A 20,998-nucleotide genomic window follows, 5' to 3' on the forward strand; every position below is an offset into this window, starting at 1 on the left:
TCAAAATACCTAAACAATCTGATTGGATGCAGGCATTGTTTAGGTATTTTGAGAGCCAGCGGGGCCGACTAGCAAGATACTGATACTTGGCCCAGCGGGAGATTCCTCCATCCACACAGTTTAGCGTAGATGGAGGAATCTGTTGCACTTTTTCCATATGACCATAGGCTGATAGAAAAAAAGCTATAGGAAATGTATAGGTGTATGGCCAGCTCAAGTCACAACATGCTTCGCTTTACTTATATTTTATTGTAGAAATTAGTCTTTTCTTTTTCTTACCTAACTGAAAATGTTACCTTTTGATTTTTTTAGGGCTGTACCCTCCAAGGGCCAAACTGATAATACAGCGACAACTGTCTTTGCTCTCAGACAATGAACAAGCTGACATTTTTGAGCGTGTCCAGGTAGTTTTTTTTGTTTTGTTTTTGTTAGACTTGTTTATGATGTACATTTAAAATGACTGGTTCAAACACTGATTACAACTCTTAGTCCATTGAGGGGTTAAGCACCTCCAGGCTTTGATTGTTTATGAATGCACACAACCATTTTCCAACTTCTTGACAAACTATGCATAGTTAAATGCCAATCACAAAAGGAATAAATGCTAATAATATTTTTGTTGCAAGTTAAGATGTCATTACTGTTTTGCCCCTTTTTCCAAATAATGATGCATTTAGTTGTTAGTATCTTAGAGTATAGATTGATCTTATTGAAGTCAACAGATTACCAATTGTATTACCAGCAACAATAAATTGTTCATAAAATCGGTTAATCTTTCATTTCTTAGAGGGGATTTACCAGTGCTGGCCCTAGCTCACAATTAATTCATAATCTTTATTGGTTCTCTCCAATAGATGTTAGCCACTGCAGATTGTGCTTAATAATGACCACTGAAGTGAATTGTTTAGTCATGTTTGCAAGTCAGAATAAATTGCTTTGTTATGTATATACAAAATGTAGATGAGCATGCTGAGTGTATAACCATGTTTCTAACCATGTCTCCAATATTACCTGTTTCAGAAAATGAAAGCTACAAGCGATCAGGAAGAGAATGAACTTGTCATACTTCATCTTAGACAGTTGTGTGAGACCAAGCAGAAAACGCATGTTCATATTGGAGAACTGCAGACGGTAAATCATGTATTCAAGATAAATAATGAAGCTCATAGTTATATGATCTTGCTGAAGTTCATGGTATTGATGCCAGCTGTTAAGATATGCTAAGTGATAAGTACTCAATGCAGTAGTGGCTTAGACAGGCAAGCAGTTAGCCCTACTCAGAGGCACACAGGGAAAGGTTGATGAAAAACTACATTACTATCTGGAATCCTTGTATTAGATTGTTGAATTCAATTATTTTCATTTGAACACAACACAGATTGTTGAAATTATATGCACAAATGCATGTCTTCTAACGTTACTAATATTTTGGAATAGTGCATTTTTTCTGGACATGGAGGGGCAACGTTTAGCGAGTTGGGCAAATGTTTGACTAAATAATATGAACCAAGCCTAAATGCAGTTTCAGACAGCTTTTACGTGTGCTTTTTGTTTTAAGGACACCATACGGTAATAGGGTGCCATAGGCTAGCAACTGTAAAATCTGCAACCCTCACATTGTCCTCTCAACTCTTGTTGAGTCTACAGAACACCTCTCACCTCTTAGAGGGGATTCCCCTCACATTGTCCTCTCAACTCTTGTTGAGTCTACAGGACACCTCTCACCTCTTAGAGGGGATTCTCCTCACATTGTCCTCTCACCTCTTGTTGAGTCTACAGGACACCTCTCAGAGGGGATTCCCCTCACATTGTCCTCTCACCTCTTGTTGAGTCTACAGGACACCTCTCACCTCTCAGAGGGGATTCCCCTCACATTGTCCACTCACCTCTTGTTGAGTCTACAGAACACCTCTCACCTCTTAGAGGGGATTCCCCTCACATTGTCCTCTCAACTCTTGTTGAGTCTACAGGACACCTCTCACCTCTTAGAGGGGATTCTCCTCACATTGTCCTCTCACCTCTTGTTGAGTCTACAGGACACCTCTCAGAGGGGATTCCCCTGACATTGTCCTCTCACCTCTTGTTGAGTCTACAGGACACCTCTCACCTCTCAGAGGGGATTCCCCTCACATTGTCCACTCACCTCTTGTTGAGTCTACAGGACACCTCTCACCTCTCAGAGGGGATTCCCCTCACATTGTCCTCTCACCTCTTGTAGAGCCTACAGGACAGGAAGCGAAGTTTTGGCTTTAGATATACTTTGCTGGAAGAACTGTAAAAATGTTATGTACAGCAATCGTTCAGTCTCTAGTTACTCAAATGCTGCTTGTTTCAGTAGATAATCTGTCAGCAAGCTGTTTAGTCTATATATAAAAAATTCTGTTCACTATATAAAATGTTAAGCTCTCCATACATAGATTGAACTTCAGCCATTTCCTGCAGAATTGCCCAAAATGCAATCTGTGGATGGCCCGGCTGACTGGGTAGAAAATTGTTGGCCCAACAATGACTACAGCCAGTCAGATGCAGTCACCGTTTGGGTATTCTGACAACTGGTTCCAGCAGGTCAAAATCGCCAGAAGGGGAGATTCCTCCATCTATGCTATTATATGGGCTGATTGAGAAAAGCCTTACGATACATGGCCACCTAGTATTGCTTTAGATTACTGATATCTCTGTCTCTGTAATGAGAAGACACAGAATTTTCTGAATTTGTTCAAACACCCAGTCTGTCCTATATCTGTAGCCTTGCTGTAACTACCAACATTTTAAACAGAATATGGACAACTTGGAACAGCAGATTTGCCATTTGGTGTATCCAACTAAGGTATATTAGTGTATGAACGTGATTCACCCATCAGGAGCAACCATAACTAATACATTATACCCCAATGACCATCTCTAATCTTTACTGACGTATGTACAGTAGTCATGTTCCTTTCTGACACAACTTTCATTTTAATGTAAAATATATTTCTGCATTCTCTTCAAAGTCCTGGGACATTATAGTTCAAAGTGGATTTTTGCTTTCTGATGTGGAGAATGATATGCCTTCATGCTACTGTACATTTGCCTGGTTTGTATGCTAAATGTTTCCCATTTCTGAGTTGCATCTCTCATAAATTAGACTGAAATTGTGCCTAAGGCTGCAAAGTCTGGCCGTTCTCACACTTCATTAGAGCTGAGCTCCTGACTTGATCCGTGAGGAGGAAGGGTCAGTTCTGGCTCTGAATTTTGTGAATGTTATAAGATGCATTAAATGGTTTTAATTTGCTTGCTGTTAGATGACATCTAATTCGTTTCATGGTTTTGCTCCTGGCGCAAATGAGAAAACTATCTGCATCTATATACCTTGGACATTAAGACATATAACCTTAAAGAAAAGATATATATATGGACCTAAAGCTCTACATCAATGTCCAAAATGCAGAAATAGAATCAATTAGAAGCAGTGGCCTGCTATCTGTTTTCACTGCAATGTAGTAATCATTGGTTACAAAAAGTTGCCATAGGAAGTTTGTGAGTTTTAAATAGTATTCTGTCATTTTAGGCATTGTTATAGAAGCTGCATATGCATTACATAGCCCTTTTCAGCAAATCTAGTGAGAAAAAAAAAAAAGATTCACCTCCTTTATACTAGGTCATAAGGTCATAGAAAAATGTATTAGATTAAACCTGCTACCTAAACATTCAATGATAATTTATGCAACTTGAAACTAATATCCTTCAAAATATGCAAAAAAACTTTTGCAGAATTTAATATAACTGTCATTTTGGTGCTGTGCATCCTGCAGCTATTTGAGGCTAAAGAAGCCTTGGCAAAGGAAGTATAGTCCTTTAATGAACAGTAAGTCCATCTACATAAGAAATTATCCTTCCTAACATCTGCTTTACATAAAACATACTTATTTCTTATTAGGGATGCACCGATACCAGTTTTTTGACATCAAGTACAAGTACTGATATTTTTTTCGGTACTCGCCGACAACGAATATCAATACCGGCATCCCCGGGTACCGTTGGCCCGGCTTATCAGGATTGGCGACGAAGCTGGCTTCACTTGTTGCTAGGCAGCCTGGCTTCCTGACCAATTAGAAAGCCGGTCTTGATGTGCCACCCGGGTTCCTGGTCAGGAAGCCAGGCTGCTAGCAACAAGTGAAGCCGGCTTCCTAGCCACTCAGGAAGTCGGGTGGCGGGTCACCCGCCGCCTGGCATGCTAATTGGCCGGAAGCCGGCTCCATGCTCCCTTGCATCACTGCCGGCCAGAGGGAAACTCCCTCTGACCCGAAGTTCCAGTATCGGGGTAAGTATTGGAGCAATACTCGGTATCGGCACCGATAATGATACTAGTATCGGTGCATCCCTATTTCTTATTCTTTCTTTGGGCACTGCTTGTGGTAGCCATTGGGAAATACAAATAACACCAATTGCTGGGGATGCTAATTACTGCACATAGATTTTCCAGTTTGTAAAATTTCAGTGCCATGGGCTTCAATCCCTACTACAAGCTTGTTTCCTACTAGGGAAACAAGCTTGTTACCACATCACTGCAGATCCTGGAGTAGCTGGTTTGAGAGGTTCGAGAAAGAGCAGATGCCTCACTACCCATTGTTCTAAGCCTGTCAATATATAGTTTACATTTACCAATCTAAAATTAGCAGATCCTCTAAAAGTAAATATAATCATTTACATTCAGTGGCCTTTTCAATGAGTTATGTTTAAAACATTATTTTGTTAAAAGGAGAACTGTGAGGTGAGTGCTTTTCACTCACCTCATAGTTCTACCCGACCTGTGACAATGAGACTGTCACAGGTCGGCTCAGTAGATCAGGAGGTGAGCGAACACATACCGGCGTTCGCTCACCTCTCGATCCTGTCACGGCTCCCTGCTGTGTCAGGGGAGGGGCTGGATTCCCCCCTCCCCGCACCGATCCGCCAGCGCTGACTGGCAGGTCGGACGGGGGGAGGGGGCGGGTACAGCTGGCTCTGCCTCTAGATAGGCAGAGCTAGCTGTCACTCACGCAGCTGGGCGGATCCCGGCACAATTGTCGGGATCCGCTTCAGCTGCGGCGTCTCAGTATACCGCGAGCAGTAGCTTGCGGTATACTGTGGCGTCTCAGTATACCGCGAGTTGTAGCTCGCGGTATACTGAGCTTAGGGTTACGGGAGGACGCTAGTAGCTCTCTAAGGAGAGCTATGGGGGAAAGCCTTAACCCCATAGTTCTCCTTTTAAGATGGAACTTTTTGCATTTATTTTTAAAGTATGAAACCTTTTTTTTGGTTTTGGATAGAATGGTGATGGCATTTCCGAGGGCTATACCGCTGTATCCCAATGGATACGCGCGGCAAATATGCCCCAAAGAAGCTGCTGTACTTATTTGGGCGTAGGGCGTTGTGCAGCGCGTTCCTACGCGCTGTAAAACGCCCAGGTGGGAACCATGCCCATAGACAATCATTGGTTTTCACATGTTGAGCGTTTTACAGCACGTAGGAACGCGCTGTAAAATGCCCAGGTGTGAACCAGGCCTTAGAGGGAATTCCCCTCGCATTGTCCCCTCACCTCGTGTTGAATCTACAGCACACCTCTCACCTCTTAGAGGAGATTTCCCTCACATTGTCCTCTCACCTCTTGTCGAGTCTACAGGACAGGAAGCAAATTTTTAGCTTTAGATATACTTTAACTTTTGAAAAGAAGGAATCTTTGTGAGGTTTAAAATTCCCTGTTGAGAAAACTCTCCCATCCTGTTCTGTCTGACATCTGCCACCTTACATGGCTGTTAAGGGAAATCCTGAATATTGAGTCCAAATGGTGTCCCGTCACACTGTAAAACACCTTAGGTTGAGTGCTGAAATGACTGCTGATGGCGCCGCTGAGATCAGTGGAGACAAGATGTCACCAACACACTGAGGGGTAAGTGTCAAAGCAAACGTCTTTTATTGACGCATATTATAACAAGCTTGGAACCTGGCTGGTGCTGGCAAGATGCTGGTGACATTTTGTGTCTATCTTGAGAACTGAGACACGTACAAGAATAAAATCTTGCCAGAGGTTCCTAGCCAACTCTACTAGAAATTGTGATTCCGTTGCTGTCTTGTCCCCTGTGGGGAGATTTCCTCTCTCTCCCTGGGGTTCTAACCATTACTATCCAAAACAACAAAGTGGGCTTTAAGTGTTTGGATTATGGTATTTGTACAGGTTTCACTTTTTAGGAATGTGTTTTACAGCTATCAAGGGATCATTTTAAGGGTTAAACTGGGGAATCATTTTCAGTGTTAATGGGTAGTGTTGAGGCTTAATTTTAGGAGGTAGATCAAGTGGGAAGGGTAGGAAAAATGTTAAAGAAGAACTCTGGGCAGAAATAATCTTTGCAGTGCGTGGACAGCCCCATTGTAAAGGTGCCCATAGACCTTACGATTATCGTATGCGATTGACTTTTCGTACGACAATCGTAACGTGTGAATAGAGTGCCCGACCGATAGTACTGTACAATCGTATGACTTTTGACGGTCAAGCATGTTTGAAAACTTTGGTCGATCGTATGATGTTCGCATGGTTGGTGGCGTTTCCGTTCGTCAAAAGTCGTACTATTAACACTGCGCATGCGCAAACGAAAATAATTGCGGTCAATTACCGCAAGTCGTCCAGGTGTTTTTTTTTAACTACCGCTGATGAACCTTTCGATAATCGGGGCAGGATGGGGCCGTCGTACGACGGTTCGATCATCGGACGAAAAGTTTCGTCCGATAATCGTAAGGTGTATGGCCACCTTTAGGGTTAAGGTTAAGTGCTTGTTTTCATCTATGGCTCTGAGCTGACTGGCTGCTAGACAGCTGCCTGCAGCCTCCCCCCTCCACTGCAGTGATGGAATGTCCCTCTACATCATTGCGTCCAGTACAGTGTATTGGACATGATAACTCACAGGACCTTAGACCACAGAAGCAACACTTGTTTGCTTAAAAATTAAGCATGTTTACAGTATAATGGGGTTTTTATGCAATTTTCAACAGAAGCGTAAATAAGCTACAGAAGGCAAAGTGGATAAACAATGAGGGAGAGGGCAAATTCTATGGTGGTCAATAATTATAATAATAATACAAATTATACAGTGCAAGAAATGATGAAGGGTAATCTTAAGTATGTACGGCCTTCTGAACCCTATGTTTCTAATTGCAAATTTACAGTTGGGAAATGTACATAAAATACTGTATAGTGCTCTGAATGTTTGACTTTTAGTGAACTGCCGGGCTATTGTACAAAAAGATGAGGTATAATGACTATATGAACATACAGTACACTTAAACAGCCAATTAAAATGTTCTAAAGTGTATCTTGCCCAGCAAAACAAAAGCTTCCGGAGAATTGAATGTTTATTTTTGATATAGTGTATCTTTAGAAGGCCAGTGTTATAGAAAATGTAATACTGATTATAACAACCGGTCGACTGTATGTTTCTCTTCTTACTGTCACGTAGCGTAATATGATCAGTGCAAAAAAAAAAGTAATCTTATTGGAGAGATATAATATTAACATAGAGACGCTGTTATAGTGTGATAATAGAAACTTCATTCTCGCTCCAGTTATCTCATTAAAGAATAAAACATCAGGTTTTTATTTTGAATGCTTAATCTCTTCAATGGTTTCTTTTCAGAGTGCATCGAACAGCTCTATCCCGGAGAACACTGCTCCCAGTGGCCGATTCAAGTTGGATATTCTCAAGAATAAGGCCAAGAAATCTTTGACCAGCTCTCTGGAAAATATTTTCTCAAGGGTATGGGCTATAAGTAAAATGTTCCATAGTACGAGTCTTCGGTTAGACCCGTAGTTACTGTTAAAGCAAATCTAAACCCCCCCAAAAAATCAAAATGTAATATAATGCAGCTTACTAATCCTTGGATGTGGTTGCTGCATTAGTTTTCTTTTTTTTTCAGGCTTTTTTCCTTTTATTTTCCCCTGGTGGTCCTGCAAATAGCACACTCCCTATGCCTTTGTGGCTGCTCTTGGGGTATCTATAAAAAGGGCCATTGTTGTCGCATAGGCTGGACTTTAATCAAGTACTCCTGGAATTTAAAAAACATACCCTTGCAGTGGAGCTATCCCTGCACTGCAAGGGTTAAGTGTTCGTTTTGCCTAGGGCAAGGGTCCCAAAGTACTGTCCACAGGCCAATCCAGGCCCGTGAACTGGTACCATGCGGCCCGCAGCCGGCTGACAAGTCAGGCACACCCTACCTGACTTCGGGGAACAGCTACTGCATCTCTGTCAGATTAATTTGATGAATTTTACCTGTAATTCTGTTTGCATGCTGCTATGATCCACACACAACTATCACCTACCTAGAGCTGCCTACACTTACCTTCAGCAGGCTATAAAAGCCTGCCGTTTTGGCTGCATTTGGGGGTCCTATTGGCCATTCCTGCTGTCCTTCATAGTGATGGGCCAATAGGTAGGTGTAGGGGTTTAAGGTAGCAGCAAGCTCAGATTTTAGCCATTCATTTTAGAACTTGTATTGTCAGGATCCTTTACTATTCATCCCAAACTGGAGACTACTGAAGGCTGCTGCAGGTTTGTGTTGTCTCTGCTAGTGGCCTAAACGTTATACCTCCAGCAGTTTTAGCAACAGTGTTTAACACTTTCCCTGCTGACCCCTAGTGATTAACAATGCGTTGTCATTGCAGCACTGTGTAGAACAAAATAGAGTGATTGGCTGTCAGTTATAATTTGCAAATGTCCCAATGAACACCAAATCGGAATCCAACAGTAATATGCAGGAGGGTGCTGGAATGACGTCCAGATGGTGCCACACAAATCCAAAAGTATAAGAGACAGTCACCTGCACACCAAGGTCCAATGCATCAGTGCATCCTTTTATTGCCGGCAGATACACTTGGCATCCCAAGAATGAGCAACCTAACAAGGTCTCTTCATCAGGCAAATAACATAGTTATTTGTTATAACCAGTTATTTACCTGACGAAGGGACCTTGTTAGGTTCAGAAACGTTGCTCCTGCTTGGGGTTCTATGTGTATCTGCCATCAATAAAAGCACGTATTGATACATTGGACCTTGGTGTGCTGGTGATTATCTCTTCTACTTTTGGCTGTCAGTCATGACACCGCCACCCGATTTCTGATGTACACAGCATATTGGAAAGAACAAGTATATACATAAGAGCATCTGAATAGTTATTACCTTAACTAATAACATTGTAGACAATAATCAAAGAGAATGGGGCTTTTTAGGTGACTTCTAGACAATGCAAAGAGATGCAGCTAGACATAATGACACGTAGCTCATTTCATAATAAATACATATTTAATAATTTAATATAGATTAATATCCTGGCTAGCAGACATCACACGCTAACGCTATGGACGGCGTGTGTGTCTGCGGTGGATGATTCGGGAGAAGGGGGACCTGTGAATTTGGAGGGAGTCAAGTTGACTCGGGATATCTAAAAAGCGGCAATACCCTAGAAGATGTGCCCCCATGTCACCTCTACCTCTCCTTATCTCCTGGCTGAGTGGAGGAGCCCCCCTGGGTGCGAATTTGCTCGTCATCAGAAATCTCCGATATATGGCCACCTCTATAAACTTCTTGATAAAGCTACGGCGAAACGCGTCGAAGAATGGATAAGTACAGATTTGTCAGAGGAAATATGGAACAATATGAAATATGTGACAATATACCGGACCAATTAACTATGGACATTGTTATAATGTACTCAATGTTAAAGAATATTAATTATTGCCATTGTGCAAAATCCAAATCTGTACGGGATCCTAGAGGTGTTATGCTGATTATACATGTAATGTGGTCCTGTCACAAATGATTGTGTTACGTTTTATGAATTCAATGTTTGCTAACCAGGATATTTATCTATATTAAATTATTAAATATGTATTTATTATGAAATGAGCTACGTGTCATTATGTCTAGCTGCATCTCTTTGCATTGTCTAGAAGTCACCTAAAAAGCCCCATTCTCTTTGATTGTTGTCTAAGAAATTATTCAGGGGTTGGTGTCTTCTTCTGGTGCTGATCCCAACATTTTTTTCATTTAACTAATAACATAAATATATCTTATTTGTGCATCACTCGGCTGTAGATTCTCAAATCATTTCTGAATTCATGCTGACACTGTCCTTCCTTCTGGAGGGTGGCTACTTTTATTCCCCATGGTCTCTGTGTGTGTGGTAAAGTAGCTACCACTCCAAGCTCACTCCTGTGATGGACTAAAATCTCACTTTAAAGGTGGCCATACACTGTTTATGTGGCTGAACCAAAAAAAAAAAAATAGAACAGATTCCTCCATCAATGCTATACAAGAATTGACCAATGAATCCCCGCTGTTTCTTTTGTATTTGTATAAGCGGCTGCTTATTGGCTGCTAGCTCTGTTCTTTCAAAGAATTCCCAACTGGCTCCTTCAATCAGCTAATCAAAGCACCCATTTCAATCAGCTGATCAGCATCCACTGTGCAAATTTCGTCTGGTTCCATAATATATAGCCAGCTATAGTTTATTGATTTGTATTGAATTTATAGTTTATCAAGGGAGCATGCTTGGAGCGGTGGCTACTTTACAACACACAACGGGACTATGGGAAACAAAAGTAGCCAACCTCCAGAAGGAAGGACAGTGTAAGCACCAATTTAGAGATGATTTGTGGATCTACAGCTGAATGATACATAAATAAGATACATTTTTGTTAATGGTTAAGGTACTTAAATGCAAATTTAAGCTTTAACTCCTAAGTTTGGTGTCCCTCCTGAGTTTAGTCTCCCTTTTGCGGTCACTGATGTATGGCATACATCGCTGGGAGCAGGACTCTGTTTACATGTGTAAAGTCAACTGATCTCTTCCAGGGGCCACTGTAGTGCGCCTCCCCTTTTAGTCTGGCACCCCCACCTTGCTTCTCGGCTCCACTGCCCCACCCGCAGGCCTGGGACCAGCATCACCGGAGTCAGCGGAAGGAGAGCTGCAAACATCCGATGGCTGATCTCCTCCCTGCTGCATGGGACCGGAAGCAACGTTGGTTGCAGCACTTCCGCTCCCTCTGCTGTCATTGTCTGGCTACAGAAGTAGGGTAAGAAGATAATGGAGCACAATCTGCAAGTGACAAGGTGACACTAGGGGTCTGATTGACCACTAATGTCTCCTTAAACAGTACTTGTCACCACTAGTATGCTATCGCATACGGTGCTTGTGAGCCCCACCTGTGTAAAATAGCAATTAAGTTAAAAAAATAAAATGTGTGTATATGTATGTATATAATGTTTTTGGGGTTTTAAGTAATTTTTAGGCCTAAAATGTAGATCATAGCATGTGTGCAAAAAAGGCATTGGCAGCAAAAGGGTTAAAGGATACATAATTTGAAGTTAGATACAAGGCAGGGTCACATGTCCTGAATTTGTAGGATAAATTCATACTTCTTTTACAATTGTGTTAATAAGTGATTAATGTAATGCATGCACTGGCTACTGGGAGTTTCTCTACTGAATAATGTTATTATGCTGGTGTCTTTACTTATGCTTTGGGTAATCTGAATCTTTCCTGTTTTTCCCAGTCTTTTCTAGCTGGTCACTCATTATCCTAAAGTTATAATGTGTTTTTGTACAGTGTTTAGCATTGAAATGTTTGCATAGCTAAGTTAATTTGTACAGATTAATATGTGTGCAGTGCTTTGTGCCATTTCTGATACAAAATCTACATCTGTCAGTACAGACATAAAATGGAAAATAAGTATTTTGTTCCATTTTGCAAGCTGAGTTTAGACTGAGTTCAAACATATTGGCAGAATATAATATAGTAACATTATTACATGTTTAAATAATCCTTGGGCGGACAAAAAAAGGCAGCATGGATTTCTTTCAAGTAGCCAAAATTGCTATGCTATTCTATGCTATGCTATATGTTATTGCTATGCTGTGATAACATTGCAGGGCGCTTCTTCTGCCAGGGTGGCCTTGCCATTAAGATAGCGAGACGTAAAGTATATTTAAAGCCAAAACTTTTGTTTTTCATTTCTAAAAAAAGGTTTAAGCCCCATGCCAGGTATTTTTTTTCATCTGTGTCCTATTAGGGAGATTTGCCATCTGTTCTTCTGTAGCTGTTTTTCTGTTTGCGCACTACAGTGCATGGCATCATGCATTGTAGTGTTCTGCATTTTCAAAAAACTGCATATATGTTTTTTGGTCTGTTTCTGTCTGTTTGGTAGTTTTTTCAAAATAAATGGGCTGCCTTAAAACCCAACTTCAGGCATTTATTTTATTCTCTCAATGGATTTATATTAGTGTACCTATAGTAATATTTATAATTGCAGAATACCCCTTGTCGTACAATTACTAAATCACAGAAATAACAAAAATAGTTCACAGATCATGTACTCCAACATTTCTCATTGATAAATATTAGATAGAATAAACTTTGTGGATCTTGTAAGAGTAAACAGTCATGACTAATATTTAAAAAAAAAAATGGCAAACATATATACTTGTTTAAAAGAATGTACAGCATGACAAAGAAGGTAAACTATACAGTATGTATACATATATATTTTGTGTAGCAGACTCATCAAATAACATTTCTGGCCAAAGGAACTTTACAATTGTATTAAAAGGGTACATCGCAGATATATGCAATATCAAACACTGTCAACTGACATGCCTTAAATTGTTAATAGGCTTCATATATTGAGGAGCTGTTAGCACCAGGAATCTGCATGGGTATGGTATGCTTAACCCCTTCGTGACTGACGACGTACAGTGTACGTCGCCAGCATCGGGGCTGTTTAAACAGACTCCCGGCGACACTCTTCTCATGCTGGGCAGAACTTCTCTGAAATGGATACATGGTGTCTGTGTGTAGGTTCACAAACTGAGCCAGCACTACAGGAAGAGGCACTCAGCTGCAAAGGGAAGTTCTCCCCAAGCATGAGAAGACATGAGGATTTAAAAGGAAGAGCAGCAAAGAGAAGGGAAACTACCATGGATTACAGTAAGGCACACATTACAGTATTGGTTTATGTAAAAAAATCTGAGGGTTTAATGTCACTTTAAATAATTATTTAAATATCTGCTGTAAAAGCTGAATGTTGCATTGAACTTCGAGCTCTAAGTGTTTGGAACCTACATGACCATCGTATTTGATGTTTAGATTGTAAGTGCTACAGGGCCCATTCACACCGCATCCAGATCATCTCCAGACCAAACCAGATTGTTTCCGGACACAAAATGCATCCTAATGTATCCCTATGCTATTTCTGGCCTCTGTTCCCACAAGCGCAGTCCGTTCCAGACCAGACCAGAAAAATACTGCTTGTCTCATTTTATCTGGTCTGGAATGCACTGGAACGGCGGGCAGGTTCACACTATTTTCCAGGCCAGATCTGGACCAGAAAATGGTGTGAACCTGAAGGCAAGGGACTGATGTGAATGCCCAGTATGTAAAACATTGTGTAAAATTGTCTGCGCTTTATAAATGCCTGTAATAAATTGCTGTCAAAAGAATGATAATGTTTATCGATCCACAGAATCTATCTATAGTTTCTATCTATAATTTTGCAAGTTTTTATTTTTTATCACTTACACCATACAGCTGCCAACCTCTTTGTAGAACACAAGGTTTCATTAGGGTCATAGACCAGCTACTTATGTGACATGGACCTCTAAAGAGCTGGGGACGTGAGCAAATCTTAAAAGTTGGTATTTTGAAAAGAACCCACACATGATAGATTTTGAGCCTAGCTCAGTAACTTAGACACATTGTGGGAAATAGGGTGGTAGAGATCAGAATACTGATTTACCTGGTACGTGAAATCTGTTTGTTTTTTTGTTTTTTTATGGGGCTCCAGCGGCAGAGTGCGGATGTCACTGGCACTGCCAAGGTAGGAGCATTCACTTTATGGTGTCTGATGTATGATGTCATTGTTAGTTTTCCTGCTTTGTGCATAGGACAGGTTCTCTTTAACTTTGTTTTCCTGCTTTGTGCATTGTACAGGTTCTCTATAACTTTGTTTTCCTGCTTTGTGCATTGTACAGGTTCTCTATAACTTTGTTTTCCTGCTTTGTGCATTGTACAGGTTCTCTATAACTTAGTTTTTCTGCTTTGTGCATAGGACAGGTTCTCTATAACAGCCTTTCTCAACCAGGGTGCCTTCTGGCTTCCTCCGTGGTACCTCACAATTTTCACACAGGGTCATGCCTCTGATGTGAAAGAGGGAGACTCTGATGTGAAAGAGAGGGACTCTGATGTGAAGGGGGGCTTCTGATTTGAAGAGGGTCCCCTAGTGTGAGAGAGGGGACTCTAATGTGAAAGAAGGGTGCTCCTGGTGTAAAGGGGGATTCTTATGGGAGAGGTGGCACTCTGATTGTGTTCTTGCATGGGGTCGCCCCCTTAAAATTCATAGCAGACCCCTTTCTGGTATAAGGGTTTGGAATGGATTTTGGAGGAACCCCATGTCATTTTTTACATATTAGATTGGGGCACCTCAAGATTTTGTTTACTTTTTAAAGGGTGCTGTGACTGAAAAAAGGTTGAGAAATGCTGCCCTATAACACTGCATAGCACAATGCATACCTTCCGGAACTCTGTAACCCTAGTTTAGTGACAACGTTTGTAGACATTTGTTTTCTAAATTGTTAATATGCAGTCAGGGAGTGCTGGTAGCACATACTATTTTTAAATGCATTTCAAAATGTCCTGTCTTTCCTCTGAACTGTGAACTTGGCTGAGACTCCAGAATATGTTTGTAAGAGGTATTTTTTTCCCCTCATCTCATTACTGCGTTGCTTACGCGATCATTTTTTAAATCCTTATTTTTAAAAAACAACTTATTATTGAAGTTATGACATTTCTGCAATGTCCAATGATTTTTACTTTCACTTCTAGGCAATGTACAATGTAGCAATGTATTCAGACTTTTTTTTTTTAAACTATATACAGTGTTGTAGCTGAAACAAATGTTACTATGGTAAAACCGCTGCCTATGGTAAAACCGCTGCCTTTGCACATTAACGATAAGTTATATACTTAAAGGAGAATTATGGACCAACCTTTTTTGGCCATAATTCTCTTCAGGGTCACGGGAGGACATATACCAATGTTCTCCAGTGACTCAAAACTCAGTATATAGCGGGCTATTGCCCGCTATATGCTAAGAGCGCAGAGCCGTGCAGCAGCTGGGATGGATCCTGACAATACTGTTGAGTTCCATCCCGCTGTGCCCACCCCTTCCCCGTCTGTCCCTCCAGTCAGCGATGGAGAGGGGAGTGGGGGAATCCCTGCGGGGAGCTGTGACTGACTCTGCAGGGAGACGATCAGGAAGTCAGCGATCTGCGGTATGTGTTCGCTGACTTCTCGATCAATAGAGCTGACCTGTGACAGCTTCAGTGTCACAGGTCAGCTTGAATTATGAGGATAAGTGTTTTTCAATCACCCCATATTTCTCCTTTAAGCTGGCCATATGCTGCTGATTCGACCAGTATGTTGCCCTGTCGGGATTTGTTTAATCAACTTTTACCAAAAAACTTGTATTTCTCATTTAAAACTGTAGGACTGAACAAGAAAAATCTACAGGTGCATGGCCAGATTTAATACACACAGCAGGACTAGGAAATTAAGAAATGTTATAGTGTCATCAATAGCATTTAAAGAAGAACTCCATCAGTTTTAAAGACTTACCTTTGCAGTGCTGCTACCCCCACACTGCAAGGGTTAACTGCAAGTTTTGTCTAGGGGAGTCAAATAAAGCAGTTTTACTCACCTGATCTTTGGTGAGCGCTCACCTCTCTCCCTTTCCCTCTCCCCTACGGCTGTGGAATGTCTGTCCATGTTTTCACATCTAATGCAAGTCGGTGGACCTGCATTAGATATGATGACATCAGCGCTCCTTAGACTGCCGCAAGCCCAGGCGAGAAGAGGCTTGGGGACCAGTCTAATAGCCCAGTGGGACCGAGGATCAGGTGAGTATATCTGCTTTATTTGACTTCCCTAGACAAGCCGAGTACTTAAAGTAGTACTAAAGTACCTTGACAACACATCCCAATCCTCCCTTGTTACCTCTGCTGGGTCTGGCAAGATATCTGCTCTTCCCAGAACTTCCTTGTTGTGGGGGAAGGTACTGAGGCAAGTAGAATGATAGGCTTTTGCTGCCGTCAGTCAGACTGTTGGTGGGAGAGCAATGTGTCTATGGACGCACACAGCTAGGCGCAGGTGACAGATGCACGAGTGTCTCCTCAGCAGCCAGCTAGCCGAAGGAGGCACCTGCAAACAGGCAGGGGGATCTGCAGGAGGAGGAGAAAACTTTTAACAATACAATTGTTTAAATGATATAAGTGAGGACCTCCTCATCATAAAAAAAAACAGCAATGGTTGAATATCACTTTAATTCTTGCAGTGTCAGAGTAGCCCCACTGCAAGAGTTAGTTTTTAAAATTCCTGGAGTTCTTTTAATGATACTCCACCTAATAAAAGTGAAGTTCCATATGATGGTTATGGGAAACATTCTTGTGTTATTTTTGAAGTTATTTTAGCATATATATCCATTTTGATGTTTTTGAATTAAAACTTGTTATGATCATCCAGTACGATGGCATCTGTCAGTATGGTCCTATTAATGTTGAGTTGTGTCCACAGGGAGCAAATCGAGTGAGAGGCCGACTGGGCAGCATGGATAGTTGTGAACGCAACAGTTTTGCATGTGACAAGGTACATTTTCTATAGCATATACAGTATAGAAATTAATTTCTAGGTAATACTGTTACCTAGTCTGTTCTGTCCTGTGTGTTTACAGGGTAAGGTTTCTCTGGCAGCATACTGTATCATACTAGGCATCAATGATCACAACAATATGGCTTTTAATTCTAAGCTTACTTTATCACAGTTTGGTTACACATATTCTTTTCTCCACCTTGCCACCAGTTGTGTACATTGCTGCACTTCCTGTTTCATGTAGTCTGTGTTTTACAGAGAAATACAGTATGTGCCTTTTATGAGTGATAGACACAACAGCAGTATGGCTTTGTGAGTCTTGTGTTGCCGATTTACCAGCCTCTATTATAATAATAGACTGTTTTCCAGGATATTATACTGACAGCACAGGAAACTTATGTCCAGGAAGCCGGCAAAGAGAGAAAAGTCAGCAAGGCATTATTGTTCAGTACAAAAACAGGAGTGCTTGCCCCTTTGATAAGAGTCTGTGTTCTCTTCGATACTATTGTAGATCAGAAGCCTGGAATTGCTCTGTTTTTTTTTATTTTTAATCGTGAGCTACCTTACCATCACCGGTTTGAACGAATTAGCATGCAGTAGGCTGGGATCATTTTTTGCCTTTCAAGAACAGGCATTTAAGACTGTAGGATACCTCTGAATGATCTGTATTCATCATAAGTTGGAACAATTGCTTATATCTTACATCACCACAGGACGGCTCTCCTGGGGATTCTCCTCCAGCAACTCCACCGTCTTCTCCTGTATCATCGTCCTGGCAGTCATTTCCAGAGGAAGACCCGGATTCCCCGCAGTTCCGCAGACGGGCTCACACTTTCAGCCACCCACCACCGAGTGCCAAGCGGAGGATAGCCTTTTCTGATGCAAAGTCACCAAACAGCAGGTCCCCCCTTCAGAGGCAGCACTCAGTAGCCTGTGATGGGTCACAAAGCAGGTCAGTTAACATACAATGCCATCTGTAAAAATAGACCAGCTCACTAAATGTGTATATTTATATACATTTACTAATCAGAGTTTCATTCATTCATTCTTTGTTAGGTCATGGTGAATTACTTCCAATTAACACTGTGTGTCAGGAGTAATCCATTTTCCTTAATGTTGCACAGTTTTTACTACTTATATACATTTTGTTGTTACTGTAACATGACAGCTGTATGCAAAGTAATATGTTTATATAGAAATCCCACTGTGTTATGTAGAACTCATTAGATCCACTTCTATATTTGAAATATGTTTTTTTAATAAAATATTACAGAAAGATAAAGACATATATTTTAGATCCATATATAATAAAGACAATGCTTTTATTTTCCTCTTATACATTTCACCTACATTGTTTGTCTTTAAAGGGCTATGTTGTGGAGGCAGATGGAAAAATGTAATATGTTTTGTTATCATTACATGTGAAACTAATGTTTGTGATCCAGTCCTACTGCACTTGTAGTAGAAACATCTTTAAAGGAGAACTATGGGGTTAAGGCTTTTCCCCATAATTCTCCTTAGGGTAACGGGAGGACACAAACTAGTGTCCTCCCGTCACCCTAGGCTCAGTATACTGAGACGCCGCAGCTGAAGCGGATCCCGACAATTATGTCTGGATCCGCCCAGCTGCGTGACTGACAGCTGGCTCTGCCTATCTAGAGGCAGAACCAGCTGTACCCGCCCCCTCCCCCGTCCGTTCCGCCAGTCAGCGCTGGAGGATCGGAGCGGTGAGGGGGAAATCCAGCCCCTCCCCTGTCATGGCAGAGAGCCATGACAGGATCGAGAGGTGAGCGAACGCCGGTATGTGTTTGTTCACTTCTGGATCTACTGAGCCGACCTGTGACAGTCTCATTGTCACAGGTCGGCTAGAACTATGTGGTGAGTGAAAAGCAGCTCACCTCACAGTTCTCCTTTTAACAAAATAATGTTTTAAACATAACTCATTGAAAAGGCCACTGAATGTAAATGATTATATTTACTTTTAGAGGATCTGCTAATTTTAGATTGGTAAATGTAAACTATATATTGACAGGCTTAGAACAATGGGTAGTGAGGCATCTGCTCTTTCTCGAACCTCTCAAACCAGCTACTCCAGGATCTGCAGTGATGTGGTAACAAGCTTGTTTCCCTAGTAGGAAACAAGCTTGTAGTAGGGATTGAAGCCCATGGCACTGAAATTTTACAAACTGGAAAATCTATGTGCAGTAATTAGCATCCCCAGCAATTGGTGTTATTTGTATTTCCCAATGGCTACCACAAGCAGTGCCCAAAGGAAGAATAAGAAATAGGGATGCACCGATACTAGTATCGTTATCGGTGCCGATACCGAGTATTGCTCCAATACTTACCCCGATACTGGAACTTCGGGTCAGAGGGAGTTTCCCTCTGGCCGGCAGTGATGCAAGGGAGCATGGAGCCGGCTTCCGGCCAATTAGCATGCCAGGCGGCGGGTGACCCGCCACCCGACTTCCTGAGTGGCTAGGAAGCCGGCTTCACTTGTTGCTAGCAGCCTGGCTTCCTGACCAGGAACCCGGGTGGCACATCAAGACCGGCTTTCTAATTGGTCAGGAAGCCAGGCTGCCTAGCAACAAGTGAAGCCAGCTTCGTCGCCAATCCTGATAAGCCGGGCCAACGGTACACGGGGATGCCGGGATTGATATTCGCTGTCGGCGAGTACCGAAAAAAATATCAGTACTTGTACTCGATGTCGAAAAACTGGTATCGGTGCATCCCTAATAAGAGATAAGTATGTTTTATGTAAAGCAGATGTTAGGAGGGATAATTTCTTATGTAGATGGACTTACTGTTCATTAAAGGACTATACTTCCTTTGCCAAGGCTTCTTTAGCCTCAAATAGCTGCAGGATGCACAGCACCAAAATGACAGTTATATTAAATTCTGCAAAAGTTTTTTTGCATATTTTGAAGGATATTAGTTTCAAGTTGCATAAATTATCATTGAATGTTTAGGTAGCAGGTTTAATCTAATACATTTTTCTATGACCTAGTATAAAGGAGGTGAATCTTTTTTTTTTTTCTCTCCAGATTATTATTTTACTAATTTTGCAGCACCACCTATACTATGAACAGTAGTAGTTTACCCTACCTACCTATACTACTTAGCATCAAATTAGCATCTTGTCATCGCTAAAATCTCCTGTGGAAAACAAGTAATCCCATGCAAACCATTTCATACTTTCCATTAGTAGCTGATAATGCAGTAAGGATATCTTCCCACAAGACAGTTCTCCATAGAAACCCTGAGCCCTTCACCCTTCCACCTATCCCAGTGTTATACATGCCACACTATGGGATACAGTACACTAGACAAAGATGCAAAAACAATATAAAGGCAGGTCAATGTTGTTTAAAAATTGATATAAATAAAAACCATTCAAGAACTTTTCATATTGATATGAACCTGTGGTGTATCTCCTATCCCGGATAAAACTCTCTTAAGGTGGCCATACACTGCTCGTAGCGTTGATGGAGGAGTCTGCTCTATTTTTTCCGTTCAGCCCTCTGGTTGAATGGAAAACAAAAATAGAGCAGATTCCTCCATAAATGCTACAAGCTCGTTGATTGAGGAATCCCCACTGGCAGCTTTCAGAATACCTGAACAGAGCAGGCAGCTCATTGGTACAAAGATTTTTCTGACAGGCTCCTTCGGGCAGCTGATTGAGGGTTGCCGGCCGACAGGGCGCTAACAGTGCCACCTACAGTGCGATTTTAAGCCGGTTCCTCAAGATCCAGCTGAAATTCGCACAGTATATGGCCACCTTTAGTCCAAACTGCCTGCTGCCAAACTGCAATGGGCTGCAAGCATAGTCGCCTAGTGTAAAATGTCTACATTTCTGTTGTTTCTGGTAATATTACATGCATATATCTGTGAATGTTATTTGTAGTTTTTCTGGTGACGTACTATTTTTGGTTGACTCCTTTTAAAATGTAGGCGAAGACAAGACTTTTTTTATGTTTTGGATACAGTGGGGAAGGGTTAGAACCTCTGTCAATTTTTTATTATTGTTTGTGTCCCTGTTGGGGAGATTCACCTCTTTATTTGCATTGGTGACCATTCACCTATACCGAAGGTGAGAGGAAATCCAACATTTTATAGCTGTCAACGGAACAAGTTTTGAGGGAAATTTTTTGATCGGGACAACTGTCAATATCCTGATGGGTTTTAACGCTTCCCTACTGAATCCAAAACTAGTTACTTTCTAGTCCCTAAGGAAATAAATATTATTACCGTATATACATAAAGTATAATAAGCAGTTTAGTGCTTTGAGGT

General features: G+C 41.4%; 1 protein-coding gene across 5 annotated transcripts in view; it reads left to right on the forward strand.

The window, feature by feature from the left end:
• Positions 1-20,998, forward strand: part of TBC1D4 (TBC1 domain family member 4) — a 137,935-nt gene that overhangs the window by 90,993 nt on the left and 25,944 nt on the right. For 4 of the 5 annotated variants that reach the window (XM_018566066.1, XM_018566067.1, XM_018566068.1 and 1 more), the window contains exons 6-10: positions 313-404; positions 1,021-1,131; positions 7,650-7,769; positions 16,633-16,704; positions 17,421-17,659. In XM_018566066.1, coding sequence (XP_018421568.1) covers positions 313-404; positions 1,021-1,131; positions 7,650-7,769; positions 16,633-16,704; positions 17,421-17,659 — 634 coding nt within the window. The remainder of the gene's footprint in view (positions 1-312; positions 405-1,020; positions 1,132-7,649; positions 7,770-16,632; positions 16,705-17,420; positions 17,660-20,998) is intronic. The other variant, XM_018566070.1, reaches the window with a different exon arrangement.

This window comes from Nanorana parkeri, unplaced genomic scaffold (genome assembly GCF_000935625.1).
Source record: "Nanorana parkeri isolate BGI_ZX_2015 unplaced genomic scaffold, ASM93562v1 scaffold912, whole genome shotgun sequence".
NCBI lineage: Eukaryota > Metazoa > Chordata > Amphibia > Anura > Dicroglossidae > Nanorana > Nanorana parkeri.